This window comes from Bombus huntii, chromosome 1 (assembly GCF_024542735.1).
Source record: "Bombus huntii isolate Logan2020A chromosome 1, iyBomHunt1.1, whole genome shotgun sequence".
NCBI lineage: Eukaryota > Metazoa > Arthropoda > Insecta > Hymenoptera > Apidae > Bombus > Bombus huntii.
Window position 1 is genome coordinate 26,615,523 of NC_066238.1, and position 17,243 is coordinate 26,632,765.

General features: G+C 35.3%; 1 protein-coding gene across 3 annotated transcripts in view; it reads left to right on the forward strand.

Moving 5' to 3' along the window:
• LOC126866303 (serine-rich adhesin for platelets) overlaps positions 1–17,243 on the forward strand; it is a 219,830-nt gene that overhangs the window by 161,808 nt on the left and 40,779 nt on the right. For 2 of the 3 annotated variants that reach the window (XM_050619730.1, XM_050619721.1), the window contains exons 2-5: positions 2,041–2,291; positions 14,590–14,756; positions 15,574–15,774; positions 15,900–16,463. In XM_050619730.1, coding sequence (XP_050475687.1) covers positions 2,041–2,291; positions 14,590–14,756; positions 15,574–15,774; positions 15,900–16,463 — 1,183 coding nt within the window. The remainder of the gene's footprint in view (positions 1–2,040; positions 2,292–14,589; positions 14,757–15,573; positions 15,775–15,899; positions 16,464–17,243) is intronic. The other variant, XM_050619732.1, reaches the window with a different exon arrangement.

Here is a 17,243-nt window from a genome sequence, read left to right on the forward strand (position 1 = left end):
TTTATATACATTTAGTTATAAATTAACCATTATCTAAGTTAAATCATAAAAACTATTACTTCTTTAATCACCAGTTATCTTGACAGCACACGGTAGGAATAGGTATACACGAAGTGTTAGTAGATTTAGTGTAAAAATTTTGGAAGCAATTAGGTTTTCAACTTCTGGTTTAACAATTCTTGATATCGCGGTCTCTCTGTCTGTGGCTCACATATCGGCACTTACATGGTTGTGAGACATAGTACTTAACATAGTACTTAACATAGTACTTAATAACAGATTCCTTCTTCTTGGGTGGTGGCATTTACGTTTTACTTTACTGCAAAAATTTATGTTGTCTCTGAGAAATTAAAGACAGGACACACGTATTATTATTTTGTTCGGGACTGTGGCATTATAAGCAGTATCTCATTATGTGATCCCGTGGCGCACCTATATCGGGTAACACTGATGCCGTGATGCCGGCAGCATATCGAACTCGAAAGTTTATATCTTGATAGTTGATGACGTGACAAACATATGATTAATGCTAGTTAAAAGAATATGCAAAAAATACAGGTTTCCATTAAAAAATGTTAATGTGATCTTTATAGGATGTTTCAAGATTATCGCAAACAAATAAAAGTACATTCTCTTTAATGTATAGTATACATTAATCCCAAAATCTCAAGACGTATCGTATATTCTCCCCACTTTGATACAACTTTTGTCTGAAACATTTTTTCGTATAATTCATATTTGTAAGATATTTGAACGCTTCAAGTAAACCGGACGCACTATATATACATCTCAACGAAAATGTGAGAAATAGTTGCCCAAATGATCCTTTTCAAAATTTTACTGTTATATTGTATAAATTGACGTATTTTAATAACATTAACCTGACTTGTCCTAATTACCAAAGTTATTATTATCTTGATAAAAAATACTCGATTATAATAGATAATTAAAATATTAATAGATAGTATTTTATTATGTTATGAGGGTACACTATTTTGTTGGTTCAGTAATTCAAAATAGCTCTTGAGTCTTTTTTTTAAGTATAATCTAATCATCTGATTAAACCATTAAATTCATTAATTATTGAAAACAATTGCACGTGAGATCAGATAAATTGTTAACTTAAAACTTTTCAATCTATCCTATTCTTTTCTATTCCGTTCTATTCTGTTCTATTCTACTCTATTCTACTCTACTCTATTCTATTCTATTCTATTCTATTCTATTCTATTCTATTCTATTCTATTCTATTCTATTCTATTCTATTCTATTCTATTCTATTCTATTCTATTCTATTCTATTCTATTCTATTCTATTCTATTCTATTCTATTCTCTTCTATTCTATTCTATTCTATTCTATTCCATTCTGTTCTATTCTACTCTATTCTATTCTATACTATTTTATTCTATTCTATTCTATTGTAACTTATTTTATTCTATCGTACATATAATCGGGACAAAGATAAGTGAACAGATAGTGGAAAATATTAATCTCAGTTATTTACTAAATAATCTATATACTATGAAAATATATGCATAATAAATGAAACTTAAATAAATAAAACTTTTATTAAATTTCATTGATACCTATCTTTACTATCTGTCCAATATCTGATTTTTTCTATATGTTAATTTTAATTAATTCTTATTATTAAAAGAATAAATCTTTTACTTGCACAAACCTTATTTCCATTCTTTTGAATTCATTACAAAATATATTCAGACGAGATAACAATTTTTTAATTTCCTTGTCTTGATTGTTTACTAGACGCGAAGTAATCAAATTTTAACAAACACGATAATAAACAATGTTGTATAACTTCATAATCTTAGATAATAAACAATGTATAAAAATAAAGCGAATAATTCACAATAAACCATTAAAAAAAACCGTTATTTCGCAGAATAATTACGTACATCCAATAAGAAAATTTTTATTAAATGTACTATTATAGTGTATCCTTAGTTATCTGATATTATATAATAAAATCTTGCATCATCGAATCAAATATTTTAAACGAATTTACATAATGTTATAGCGGAATCGGATATTTGCACGTTCGCGACAAGGACAGAGCATTTTCATATCGTTAACAAACCATCGACGGCGCTGTTCACATCAAACACCAGGCCAAAACCATTGCGGGAATTATACGAGGCTGCTGGTATAGTCGCTGTCAGAAGTTTGGATAGTCTAAGAAGGGATGGAAGCTCTATGGATATGTTCCTCTGCACACCCGTCCTTGGGAAGAGAAGGCGAGACCAAAGTCTCGACATCGAATCCAGGATCGTAAGTATACATATGTATTCTCGAGTATGTGGATTTGTGTATACCTTGCGTATGTTCGAGCATGCTTATTATTAACTATTTTAAAAATACTACTTAAAAAATATACTATTTGAAACAAATCTAATCCTATAGTATTTTCAGCATTTATCATCATTGCTAATAGCCACATACGTTTTTTTATTTATTTGTTGAAATTACAATCAATTCTCGCGTTGAGAATTTTCAGTAATTTTTCTGGCGTGGCGCAGTGACATGGCTGTTTATTTACAATAAGTTAATACTTATTATAGATAGGTATAATTTATAAGTATTATAAGTAAGTGCATATGCTTAATTTGGATAATTAAATGAATCTAACGTTTAGGTCAAGCGGGTAGTGCCTCTTCAGCCTGCGAATCTGGTCCGTCGTATCGAGTAGTCCAGTGATTAGGGGGTTTCGGTGTTTGTTGATTCTTTTGCTGTATCTGTCGCTATATTTTGCTATTTCCTCTTTGACGGTGGGTATCTTGAGGTCGCGGTGTATTGTTTCATTGGTTACATACCAAGGTGCGTCAATTAGGGATCTTAGCGTTTTCGATTGAAAGCGTTGGAGTATTTCGATGTTGGAGTTACTTGCTGTTCCCCATAGTTGGATTCCGTAGGTCCAGACAGGTTTTATTACGGTCTTGTAGAGGGTAATTTTATTCTGTAAATTTAGTTTGGAGCGTCGGCCCGTGAGCCAATAGAGTTTTTTTAGTTTGTCCTTTAGTTGCTTCCTTTTATCTGAGATGTGTGTCTTCCACGTTAGTCTCCTGTCCAGGGTCATGCCCAGGTATCGGACTGTGTCCCTGCTAGGAACTGTTGCATTGTTGATGGTGACCTGGGGGCAGGTTTGTTTTCGGAGCGTGAAGGTTACATGTGAGGATTTCTTTTCGTTGACTTTGAAGCCCCATTTGTGAAACCACTTTTCCATGGAGTCGAGACTTCGCTGGAGAGTGGATGAGGCTATTACCGGGTCTGCGTGGGAAGCTAATAGCGCTGTGTCGTCTGCAAATGTCGCTATTGTTATATCGTTTGATATAGGTAGGTCGGCAGTGTAGATGGAGTACAGTAGGGGTCCGAGGACACTACCTTGGGGTATGCCGGCTTCTATTGGGAATGTTGCGGAAGTGGCGTCTAGGCATTTAACCATGAATTGTCTATTGGTTAGGTAAGATTTTAGGATGGAGTAGTAGGGGTGGGGTAGGATCTTTTTAAGTTTGTATAGTAGCCCTTCATGCCATACTTTATCGAATGCCTGTTGGATGTCTAGGAAAACCGCTGAGCAATATTTTTTCTTTTCGAGTGTTTGGCTGATCGTATGAGTTAAGCGGTGGATTTGCTCTACTGTAGAATGATGTTTTCGGAAGCCGAATTGGTGATCTGGGAGTGTTTTCAAGTTCTCTAGGATTGGAAGGAGTCGGTTCGTGAGCATCTTCTCGAATAGTTTGGACAGGGTAGGTAAAAGACTGATTGGGCGATAGGAGCAGGTTTCGTATATCGGTTTACCGGGTTTAGGGATGAGGGTAATCAATGAGATTTTCCAGGCCTTAGGATAATGTTCCAGGCGAAGGATAGCATTAAAAATCGATGTGATGAGTGCTATCCCTTTTGTGGGAAGTTCCTTGATTGCTCTATTGCCTATTAGGTCGTGTCCTGCTGCTTTCTTGGGGTTTAGGCGACTGATTGTTTCTATAGTCTCTGCAGAGGAGAAGGGTTCGATAGGAGGGGACATTTGGAAGGGGGTGTGCAGGTATTCAGTAACGTCCGCGGCGGCTTTGGGGGAATGAGGTTTGAATACTTTTGACAAGTGTTTAGCAAACAGGTCGGCTTTTTCTATAGGGCTTCGCGCCCATCCACCTTGCGGACGGCGGATAGGTGGGATTATTTGTGGGGGGCGTGTGAATTTCCTGGAGGCCTTCCATAGTGAGTAGTTGGCGTCGGCTGTGGGGGATAAGCTGGCGAGGTATTTATGGAAACAGTCGTTTTTATAGTTTCTTAAGGTTCTGGATAGCTTTCTAGTTGCGTTGTTAAGTTTGCGTTTGTCCTCCGGTGTTCTATGGGTCTGCCATACTCTTCTTAGTCTACGTTTTTCTGCTATTTTTTTTAGTATGTATTGGGGATATTCTTGTTTGCTGTTAGATGGCTTTGTCGGTGTGGAGAGGCGGATTGCGTTTATTATGCTCGTGTTTAAGTATTCCGTGGCTGCTTCGATATCTTCCTTTGTTTTTAGTGGGGTGAAGGCTGAGGTTGAGTGTGTGAAGACTTCTCTGAAGAGCTGCCAGTTGGTGTGTTGGTTGTGAATGGAGCCATTAGGTGTATTCTCGATGATTGTTGAACTGACTGTTGCTATCACGGGAGAATGATCAGAGGAGAGATCAGCCGAGGAGTTGATCTGGACGTGTCTTGATGGGATACTTTTAGTTATGAAGAAGTCGAGAAGGTCGGGTATTTTGTTGGTGTCAGTGGGCCAGTATGTGGGTTCGTATGTGGTGAGGTAGTTGAGGTTGTTGTTTATTATGCTGTTTAAGAGGTTTTTGCCTCTTGCTGTAACCAGTCTGCTGCCCCATTGGATGTGCTTGGCGTTATAATCTCCTCCAACTATGAATCTATTGCCCAGGGTGTCCAGGAAGTTATCAAAGTCTTCTTTGGCGATGGAGTGTCTGGGAGGGCAGTATACTGCTGAGGTGGTGATTGAGCCATGACAGTCTTCTATTGCTACGTTTGTTGCTTGGAAGTAGTCTTTCTGGAATGATGGAAGTTCGTAGTGCTTAATACTTGCTTTGATTATTATTCCGGTGCCACCGTGGGCCTTTCCGCTGGGGTGTTGGGTATGGTAGAATTTGTAACCATTTATTTTCAGGTAGCTCTTGTCGGTGAAGTGGGTTTCCGATACGAGCATTACGTCGATTTGCTGGTGTTTTAAGAAGAGTTCTAGTTCAAGTTTGTGTTGCGCTAGACCGTTGGCGTTCCAGAGTGCTATGCGCCTTGGTTTTATTTTGAGTCGGAGCGTGCTAATTTTTCTACGATGAGTGTTAGTAGCGATAGCAAGTGATTTATTTGCTCCGATTGTTTCTCTATTAGCTTTTCAAGCCTTGAGGAGTTGTCTGTGTTTGGTGGGTTGGGGACACTGTTTTGGGGAAGGTTCCTTTGGCTGTTCGGGTTATTTTGGATGCCTTGTACTGCTTGGGCATAGGAGGTTGAGGTGGAGATGAATTTGGTAGGACTGGGTGTTTGGTTGGTTGAGGGGGTTGGGGTAGTCGTGAATTTCGGCGGGCTGGTTGTTTGGTTGGATACCTCTTTTGCTCTGAGCTTAGGGTACCTGTTCGTGTATAGTGTTTTATATGCTGGGCAGCCTTTGTAGTTGGCAGGGTGGTCCCCTTGGCAGTGGATGCATTTCGCTGGGGTTTCCGGTGATTTGGCGCACTGGTCAGTGGAGTGAGTGCCTGCGCATTTAACGCAGCGGAAAGTATGGTTGCAGTATTTCTGCGTATGACCGTACCTTTGGCACCTTTTGCACTGCACTATTTCTTTTTTCACGAGCGGTGGTTCGATCTTTACTATCGCGTTCATTAGGCGACTGATGTTGTAGATTTCCTTATTGTTCGGCTTTTGTTTAATGTCTAGGAAGAATAAGGATAACGGGTCTTTCGAGACTCTATGCCTTATGTTACTTACGTTGATGACTTCGTGGCCAAGTTTTGAGAGTTCGTATTTTAGTTCGTCTATGTCTGCTGAGTGGTGTATGTTTCGTAGGACCACCCGGAAAGGCCTTTCCTGTTTGAGTTGGTAGGTGTGGAAGTTGGCGTTCAGGGTCCTGAGTGTCTTGGTGAGTTTTCTGTAAGCTTCTGGGTTCGTCGGTAGTATTTTTACTTTGTTGTTGCTTATCTTAAGGTTATATTCCTCCTTGCTGATATCTCTCTCTAGGGACTTGATCATTGTCTGTATGTCAATGACGTCGTCCACAAATATTTGTGGGGGAGGGGGGATTCTCTGTGAGTGTTGGTTTGGTGGCGGTTCTACGATTTCCATGGCGTCGTTCGAGGATTCCAATACGGCGAACCTGTTGTGTGTGTTTATTTGCGTTGCTGTTTCTATTTTCCTTTTCTTTGTAGTGTTAGCGTCGTTAGTGCGGAGAGTTCTGCTATACTTCTGCCACGGGGGGGGGGGGGGGTAGCACGGGGTAGCTGCGAGTCTGCTCCGGAGAGCCTGGTCGCGGTTGCTGGGCCATCATCGAGCTAGTTAATTCGGAATGAACAACTAGTCGTGAGGCTGTGAGGCTAGTATTCGGGTTGGGGTTAGGTGCGTGGGATTTTCTTCTCCCTAAAGGGTAAGGGACACTTAGCTGTGTTCTCTTTCGACGGTTGGGCGACACGTGTTGTTTTCGAACTACGCTGGGCACTAGAGACACGTCTGCACGCTTCGGCACTCCACAGCGAACAGCCACATACGTGCAGCTGATACAATGTTAAACACCATTTTAAAAATACTATTTAAAAAATATATTGTTTGAAACAAATAGCTTTTAATATTGCATCAGCTGCACATATGTGATTATTAGCAACGATGATAAAGACTGAAAATACTGTAGGATTAGATTTTATTGTACCACATCTTGTAAAATCGTCGCAGCTTTACCCCTTCTTTATTTTTAAAGTGTGTATTTTTAGTGTTTATTAAAAAGAAAAAAATTCTTTTTAAAAATTGTACTAATAATTTAAAGCAAGTAGCTTTATTTCTGTATATCTTCACAGAGTAAGAAATTCTTTATAAGATACTTTTGACTTCTTGCAATGAAATGACGCTAATATAATTATAATCTTTTTTATAATGCATAATTTACACATAAATGTGTTTTTTGACTCTTACATTAAGGAGAATATTCAATAATTTGTAACACCATATCAAATATATGACACGCGAAATTAAAAAGCATGGATCAACATTTAATTGTATGTAAATCTAGTCCAAGCAATAGAAATTCTTAATTCTTGAAATTTTAGGTAAAGAATTCAAAGCATTCAAATAAACATTTCATATGTATCATAACATAGTACATATATGACGAGTTAATTGAAGGTTTCTATATAATTACAAATATATTATACGAAATTAAATGGTTAAAATATTTGTCCTCACAGAAATATGACAACTTTCGTCTGAAACAAATTCTCATATGTAACAGTAGTGTTATTGAATCATAATGATCGTTGAAACTTTGTAATTTCGTGATACAAGTTCGGTTGCGGAAAGCTGCCTATCTATTCACTTACGGTTTATAATTTTCATATTTATATTTTAGATGTATTTATTTGATTTCGAGTGGAAAGATTGTTTTTCTTAAAAAACGATATATATTAAAAATTATGTTTGACGAATTTAATATGCGATGCGATGAAATATATATGAAACGCTTTATAATTATTCAATAATTACTACTTGTGTTGGTAACTTTTATTTCAAGCTATTTTCCTGTGTTTTAGGAATATGAAACCTCAAAATTATTAACCACAACCAGTATACATTTTACTATTAGGAGTTGTAACAATATTTATATCTAAATTCCGTAGTGCTTTATAAATTATCACGAAACTTTCGGCCGAGATATTGTTTCTACTATTTGCATATTTCTTATACGTATACTAATTTCCTTTTTCGTCGGATTACTACTGCAACAATAACATTATTTCATTTCACAAATACAATTGAATAAATATCTATTTGTTTATTTATTTAATGTTACACTCACCGTAGAGTTATTAGTAAGTACATTACAATACATAATTACATCACATTATACCATAATAAATGCATTCTGTGATGTAGATTATATTATATAGAGCAATAATAATATAAAGATAAAAATATGTAATACATGTACATGCATATAGCATATATATACAGTATATCTGTATGATGATCTTGGAACATAATGGTCAGTTATTTAATGACACTAGACTTAATTAATTATGTTATAATCCATTACATGTATATATGTATGTATATATTTTGTCCCTTCAATTAAAGTAAAAGTTTTTAAAGACAAACAAAACCCTTATTTATAAAAAAATGTTCTACAATTAAGTAGAGATGGACAATTAAAAAATATAATAATAATATAAATAATTTTATTGAAGTTATATAATAAATTAAACAATATTGTACACGGTAAACCTTTACAAACAATCCAAGACCATTTCTAACGAATTTTTTCTTAAATAATATCATAATAATGTCTGCAAAGGATAACAGCGATAGTTTCATAACGCAACGAAACACCTGTGCGAATCACGAACACGATTAGAATGTAGTGGTCAGAAAGGATTGGACTTAACTAGACTAAGAGTTTCGTATCTATAGGACTTGGTATATGATCTTGTTGGTATGATCACATTATGATAGGATGGCCCAGCATAAGCAGGGCTGCCGTTGCTAGGCAGACCCGCGTAGAGCTGACATTGCTCCTGCCCGGGGTTTGATTGTTAATACAACGTGTGTCCCACAATATTGGCACTTCTCTGTTAGGTAAAAACGTTCATCCCTGACCGTGGCTACGTTCGGCGACCAGTTGCGTCACCTCGAGCCCAAGCCCACCGTCACAAATCTCGGGCAAACATAATAGGATTGAATCATAACAACTATTTCTAAGTTTTATCATTTAAGTACAGCTACAATAAATAGTCTAGACTAAAGTATTGGGGATCTTCCCAAAAATTCCAAAAGAAACGCCTCGATGTCCCGTCATCTCCGATATATACAGGGTGGTTGTTAACTGGTGGTACAAGCGGAAAGGGGGTGATTCTACGCGAAAGAGGAAGTCGAAAATATAGAATAAAAATTCTTTTTTAAAATTTTTTTTTGTAATTTTTTTAAAAATCTACAGTGAGATCCGTTATAACGAGACGTGATAAAGTGCACGCGTACCGAGCGAAAATTCAAAGTCGATTTTCTCGAAAACAAAGCCTCAAACGAAAAATTTTTATTGTATATTTTCGACTTCTTTTTTCGCGTAGAATCACCCCCCTTCCGCTTGTACCACCAGTTATCAATCACCCTGTATATATTGGTAATAGAACGAAACCTTCTCTTCTTAGAATAAGATCACCGAACCATGAAAATACAAGTTAAATTCGTCATACATGTATATCAGGTCACGTTTTCGTATTTCCGTTTCTGTTACTATAAGTTCCAAGTGGATTTTACGAAATGATATTGTAACTTGTTTCATTACCTTGTATTAAACGGTTAAATCATTCTGTGCAACTGGGGCCATAAATCCGCTACTCGCATTACAGCTCTCTACTTCGACATGCAGGATTATTAACAATTAACTATTAATAATCGACCATTATCGGAAATTAATCAACCCTTGCGGCTTCAAAGATTTCCAAGCCCGAATTTCGGTCGAGATCCTCTTTGTCTTATTTTTTCCGTTTCCTCTTATATTTTGTAGTCAATTACAAACAGGTACAATTTATAATTGAATCAAATTTCGGTTGGCAAAACCGAAATTCTCTGTCCAGATCGAAGTTTTATTAATTATGTATATAAAATGTGGCACAACTTGTGGATTTCAATGATTTTGAATTATGTTATCAAGATCAATGTCTTGAATAATTTCGCCATACAGGGTGTTAAACAATTTGGCTCAAACATTAGTATCATGTACTGTATTGGCAATTAAGTGATTGCGGATGTTGTCATTACCGCAATCACTTAGTTGCGAACCCAATATAATGGCATTCATCAAAGAAGCAAAAAAATCCTTAGCGAACAAGCAAAAAAGCTACCATATTATAACTCTGAAACTTATGACATTTTTGGACTTATGTTTATTAAAACCTGTTTGTTTCTTATGATAAGTACTAGAGTATATAAGTTTGATCCTGAGATTTCATTCCAGCTTTTCAAAATACTGTATATGTAACTGCTATTCAATCTCAGTTTCAAAGGCATGTAATGTACACACATGTATTTAGATGTTAAATTTTGTATGTCTAATATTTTGATGTTATATTTTGTATTTCTAATATTTTGGATGGATTTTGGATAGGCTTTGGTTACATGTATATATTTGGTATACTGTCCCATTATATAGAGATAGGTGATAGATTTTAAAGAACCAATTTGTAGCAAATCGATATAAATTTTCAATCTTCACCCATCAACGCTTTAGACAATAATACTTTATAATATTAATACTTTTCTTGTTTACGTTTGTGTAACAGAATATTAAACTTTATTACATACGTATATTCATGGAATTACTTAAGACTTAAATTTGATAATACATATCTCAGGGTCATTGAAATCAGTGAAATGTGCCTTATTTAATATAAATATCGAGGTTTCTTTGTAAAAATCTTGGGATCCATGATTTCTCGAAGCTAAACTTTTCAAAGCTCGATTCGAACACGAATCAGCTCAGATACTTTTCTTCTCTTTCTTCTTTTTTCTTTTCCTCTTCGCTTTATACTAATTTTAACCGCCTTTTCTTTAAAGGCTGAAATCAACACGGATTACATTCCCTTGTATAATCAGACTGATATCAGACATACAGAATATGTGATCCACGTAAGGAACACTGAGTACGTGGCCGTACTGGCTTGATCTTTTATTGAATTGTGATATGTAAATAAGGAAATAAATAAGCCATCTGTCTCTTCTGTTCCTAAAGAGATATGTAAGTGGTATTAGGTGACTACATATATGGAATATTGTTATTAATGGTGTATAGAAAATATTAATTTGCTTTGGATCAGCTAATTGTATGCTAAAAAAAAATTCGTTGTATAAATTTCAACGATAACCATAGAGACATGCATCTTACAGTATAGACTCATCACTATATGATCTTTATGTCTTTGCCTAAATGAAGGAAGATGAGTTGAAAAATATGGTGTTATAATAGGATGATGTTAGAAAGTTGAATGCAAATTCTTTGAAAACGCACTTTATGAATTACTTGTTGCTAAAGATTTTTGTAGATGCCAAGGAATGATATTCAGAAGCGATAGTTGAATGTCAATTTACATGAGCTATAAAATATACTTTCCCGTACTACTACATTACGTGCTCGAACTCATAAACATACTTGAATGAAACGATTTTTCTATCGCACGAAAGTCGACCGAAAGAAAAGAAGAAATTTTTCGATATATGGGCTCGGATAATTCTCTTCTTCGCTTCGATACAAATTACGTAGTGCAAATACTCCGTAAAATATTGTCTTTCTCTTTCACGTTCGGCGAATCGGTTATCAACATTACGCTCCACAAATAAGTGACGGCCTTAACGAGTCCTTGATTAATCCAGTCGAATTCAGTTGAAAAAAGATGAATCCAGAAAGAAATTGATAATAGAATAATAGAATTTATTTGCATTATATGATTCGAAACGATATTTAGAAGCGACTTTCAAATAATTTTCCTCTCGTGCCTTATAAACAAAATATCGTTCAAGCAAAAAACACGATATTTTTTACATTTCGCTTCATATCTGAAAAACTCTTTGTCATACGTGAAAAAGTTCCAGTAAAAAGTTATAGATTATGAAATTATCTGTAAAATAAGACCTGTTACGTTACGATAAATCCAACTTTCAGGGTAAGAAGTACGAGATAGTTAATAAAAAGTTATAAGAAGTTATAAAAAGTTAATAAAAATAGTTACGAAAACGTCCATTTCTGTAGCGATTTCGGAAAAGAGGGAAGGTATCTATATTTGATATGCATATTTCTTTTTGTATTCATGTATATATTCGCCGATTACTCCAAAATGGCTTTTCTAAGACTAATCGGAATTATTCCTTTTACAGGTTGTGTTTTTATCCGTTAAAAAATTTCTTGGTCATAGTAAACTATTTTTGTTTAGAGAAAATTAATATTTTTGCGCCAACTTTGTATATGTTCATCAAAGCCTCCGGAATGCTTTGACCAACTGAGATGATTCCTTTGTATCTCGTAGGGCATGTTTTACCGCTGGTTCAGTTACAAAATCTTTTTGCCCTTGTTTTTTATAAACTATTCTTTTGCAAAAATCCAATTTTTATGTATGTTCATCGATTAATCAGGATTGAGTTGAGCTACCGGAATGAAACCTTCTGTATCTCCTAGGGGTAGTCCACCGATCGGTTCTGTTTGCAAAATCTTTCTAGTTTGTTCATTGTTAACTATTGTTATTGTAAAGAATTTGTTGTTCACCAATTTCATTTACGCGTGTTCAGTGCTCGCTCTGCAATTGTTGGACTGATATCGACATGATCCCAAAGCAGAGGCCTGGGTGAGCGCTTTAAAATTGCTTTTTATAATATAGGGTTCTACTCGTTTTCTCTTCGCAGGAAACATTGTTCTGCGGATTCGTTTTCCCACATAAGTATGGTGTCATTGCGAACTGATATATGATACAATATCAAGTTATGGAAATACCCTTATCTATCACTGTTCAAAGTATAATATCGGTAGCAGTGTACAGCTGGTTTATTCCTTATTCGCATGCGAAACTTTAATCATTAATAAGAATTAAAACTTGATATAAATAATAAATTTTAAATAATAAAATAGGAATAAATTGCCTTATTAGTGACAATGAAAACTATTTTACATTGGCTCTGTAATAGTGATCGCTTCACTAAAAAATGCGAAATGAAAAATTTTTTTTGTCAAAAAACTATTATCGTCGAACAGCTAAAGGTATGAAATAATTTATATTTATTTGTATTTTATTTACACACATATGTAACAACGGTTATATTAACCATTTACTTACTAAACAACATACCAAATATATTGCAACCTTCTGAAAGGCGACGAAAAATTAAAAATGCTACTAATATATATTCTATTTGCATATCTAATTGTGTAACATCGGTAAGTGTAACCTGTATACTATTAATATGTTGAGTGTAATTTGTATTCGCACGTATATGCAAAGGACATTTTTCAATTTGGCCACTACTGAAACATATTCTTGATGATTTTTTGATATAATATAATGCAACTTAATGCAATTAAATGTAAATTTATTAAAATTTGAATAATAGAGCAATAAACGAATTGAAACTTTTTACTGTACTAGAAATATTTTACTGCATTTTGCATCGCCCTTCAGAAGGGTGCAATATATTTAGTATGCTGTTTAGTAAGTAAATGGTTAATCTAGCCGTTGTTACACATATGTGTAAATAAAATACAAATAAATATAAATTATTTCATATTTTCTAACGCTTTTTGAAGTCAGTAGTATTTTGTGGGCAAGAAATCTTTTCCATTTATTACCTTAGTTAAACATGCCATACAATATCAAGGCTCTGTGATAAGTATATACTAGTCATACCAAAATAGACGATCTGTTTATTAGCTTTGTATAATTAATTTGTCTACTTACGAAACGGAAAATTTCATATTTGCATTAAAAGCGTATAACGTTATCGTAGTTTATCCTTCGAACTTGTACGCTACCTGAAAGACCTAGAATGCGCGAATTATATGTTGCCGTAAAAATGTTTCACCCAAAAGTTGCATTAATTTTGCAGGAATCATTGTATAGTATAAATATTATGTTGCATAAGGTTAACGAGATAAAAAGGTTAACTTTGTTTGTTTGTTGTGTACAGATACCCTGTATAAGTATCTACTCTGAGAATGATGGTATTTTGAATATTTCAAGATCACCTTTATTTTTTAGAATAGAGCTATAAATTTTATACATGAATTAGCAGATCTTTATATTATCTGTAAAGAAGTATTGAGACACTTAAATTGAAAAATACTTTAACTTTAATTTTATAAACCTTGTTATATAAAAGATGCACTCTGTGCACTTAAACAATAATCCATAATTTTTTCGAAAATCAACACATCGACACGTCAGTACGTAAAGGGTTGAAGCAATTGAATTTCGTTGGTGAGCCACGAACCTGTTTGGGAGAATCGAGAACGTGAAAAATACTCAATCCATTTTTAATTGGTAAGGAATACATCTCACTAGAGTAGAGAAGGGCCAAACTGAAACGCAATCCGTTCCGTATTCCGTGCGTGAAAGCCGCTTGGTCACGAGGTGACATCCGACAATGCTTGCGCCCACGCAGTGCTGTAGAGCATAAAACATGTTAGTTGCTTTTCTCCACGGCATCAAATTTCTTAGAAACAGAAGCGACATAATAGCAGTAGTAGTTTCTTTGTCTTCGTGCATTCGTTCGTTTGCTTATATTCTCTTCCTTAACTGTAAGATCGAAGAAGGAAATCCGGTGATTCTGTCTCACATATAATTCGTTATTACAGCCAGCTGCTATCGAGGATCTACGAAGATGGACATCTACGGAAGCGCTCGGAGACGTTACTGTACCACCGGATTGCATGTCCAGAATCCTTGGAGATACAACGACTGACGATGCCGTTGATCACAAGCTCCCTAGCCCCGAAGAACAAGTTCAAGCAATCGCTCTCAAGTAAGCAGGAAATTTACGCCACCGTAAAAGTGTAATGAATACGAGCGAGTCAATTTTTGTCGATCTTCCCGACTGTAAATCTTCTATAGCTTCACGGAACTATGAAGAACATCGAGTTCATTAAGGACTCGTTACGATAACTCCTTTTAGTGACGTTTAATTTGGTTGAACTTCGTTTTAGGGTATCCCGGATTTGTGACTCTTTTTATAGCATATATTAACTTTTAACGAATAGAATCCAAAAATACTAATTCTAAGGCGCTATTTTGAGTCGTTATTTTGGAAATCATGTATATATTGTATAAAGTTTATGTGTATCGTGCAGTTTACTTGAACACACATACATATTTTATGACTTATGTGTATTATTTTAACACAATTAACAGAATGAATTGGTATGAATCTAGGTTTGGAATAAGGTTAATTAATATTATTTAAAAATATGTTATCAACGAATAGACACAAGGAAATTCGCGTTCTTCGAGATACTGCTTGCGCAAAAGAGGTCGCTATCATGACGATGATCTAAGTTTGTCAACCAGAGTTTATTGTGCGGTATGCATAAACTTTATGTAGGAGTAACTTTTGAAATAATGATCTCCGTGTTGCGTGAAATTAATATTTTTCGATTCTACTTATTAAAGTCACATATGTTATAAGAGACTTCGCAGATTTCGTGTGCTCCAAAATTAAGTGTGTGCCTTCAATTTCATTATCTGCGACATCTTTCATGTTTGACCATCGTTAACATCTACATTGACTTTCGAATTTTGGTTTCTGGTCCCGGTTAGTAACGATGACACAATGTGTGTTGTAGATTCCCAGCGGAAATCGTGGCGGTAGATATCAGCGGAAGAGGATTCGAAAGAATGTCGATGAGAAGAAGATCTCTGCTGTCTAGTCAAGAAAATCAAGAGACAGCGGTGAAACGACGATCGAGGCCTCGCAGGCCCAGAGGAAAAAGACGAAATACGATCGCTGGTACCGATCAGAAGGAAATTCGACAGGCTATCGGAGAGTGAGTTTATACGTATATTATCTCTACCGTGTTTGATTTTGGCTATTCAGGGGTAGTGAAATTATACGTGATAGGAATTGACTAGATTCAAACACGACAGTGCAAATCTTTGGCTTTATTTATAGAGAAACGACTGGAGAAGAAGCGGAAGAGACAATGACAAACATAGCGTCGAGGGCTCATCGATCAGCGAGTACGGATATATTGGGTTCGTCGAAGAAAGACTCGCCGACGGAAAAAAAATCTCACTTCAATACGTTGAAAGCGTGGGGTATGTCCAGATTGAAACTAATCAGTCCGAAATCCAGTCAACAGTCGGAGCAACAGGAGACAAGCGCTTCGGGTACAGAGAGGTCAGAACAGGATCAAGGTCAGTCGAGAACAGCCGAAGAAACAAATATTTACGAAATGGTAATAACCAGGCGCAGGAAGGACAAATCTCACGAAAGGAAGCCGAGTTCCTCGAGCTCGAGCGGGAAGAGCACCTCGAGTATACCGGTATCCGTCCCGAGCACCGACAGACAACCGAGCGTGAAATTGCGTGAAAGCGCAGCCCAAAGAAGAGAAAGACGAAAGGGAAGCAATCGCGACGAGCCGCCTCATTCCAGCTCTGGAAACTGGAGTGCATCCTCTGAAAGCGGAAGGGCGAGTATCGGAAGCGAAACCACCACTACCACACATCAACCGAGGTATGGCTGTTGCTCGTTTCGAGATTACGACGCGAGCTAATGCGTTATGAGAAAAACGAAATGATACTTTGATATTGAATGAGAACTTAGTATTAAAGCTCGTATATCGCAGGAAAATCGTTCTTTTAATAGCATAACAGGAAATTGAAAATGGATAATGAAATATACGTATATGTTTTTATTCTTTAGTTATTTAAAGTAAAACAAGTTCTAAATTACACTAAATACTTTTTTTTTATTATGCTATCAGAAGAAGGTTTCATATTTGTTTGCATTAATAAATATAAGATGTAACTTTTGTGTTCTTTAAAATATATATTAATAATTATAGTTAAATTTGTATTAATAGAAACTGATATTAATTTCATAATTATTTTTATAGAGCGCGTACATAAACAGAGCAGAACGATTATAATTTACAATTAATTGCATTTTTATAAGTAGTATGAAATATACATGCAGAATGCATGATTTGATCTCCACAATTTCTGAATATCTTAATTTGTATGAACGAAATAAGTAGGTTAGTAATTTTTTGTAGAAGCTACCGAGCTGCATCAACTGATCCATTAAGAAGCATATGATTCTATTAAAAAAAAAAAAAAAACAAATTAATCTATACCTACAAAAAAGTCGAAAAAATAGAATACATTTTTTTCATATAACCCTTCGTTTTTGAAACAACAATTGAGTTTGAAAATTTGTCAAGCATATGTGGTAGTATGTATATAATTTGGTATAAGTATAATTTACTATTTAAAAATATAACCGTGGTCCTCA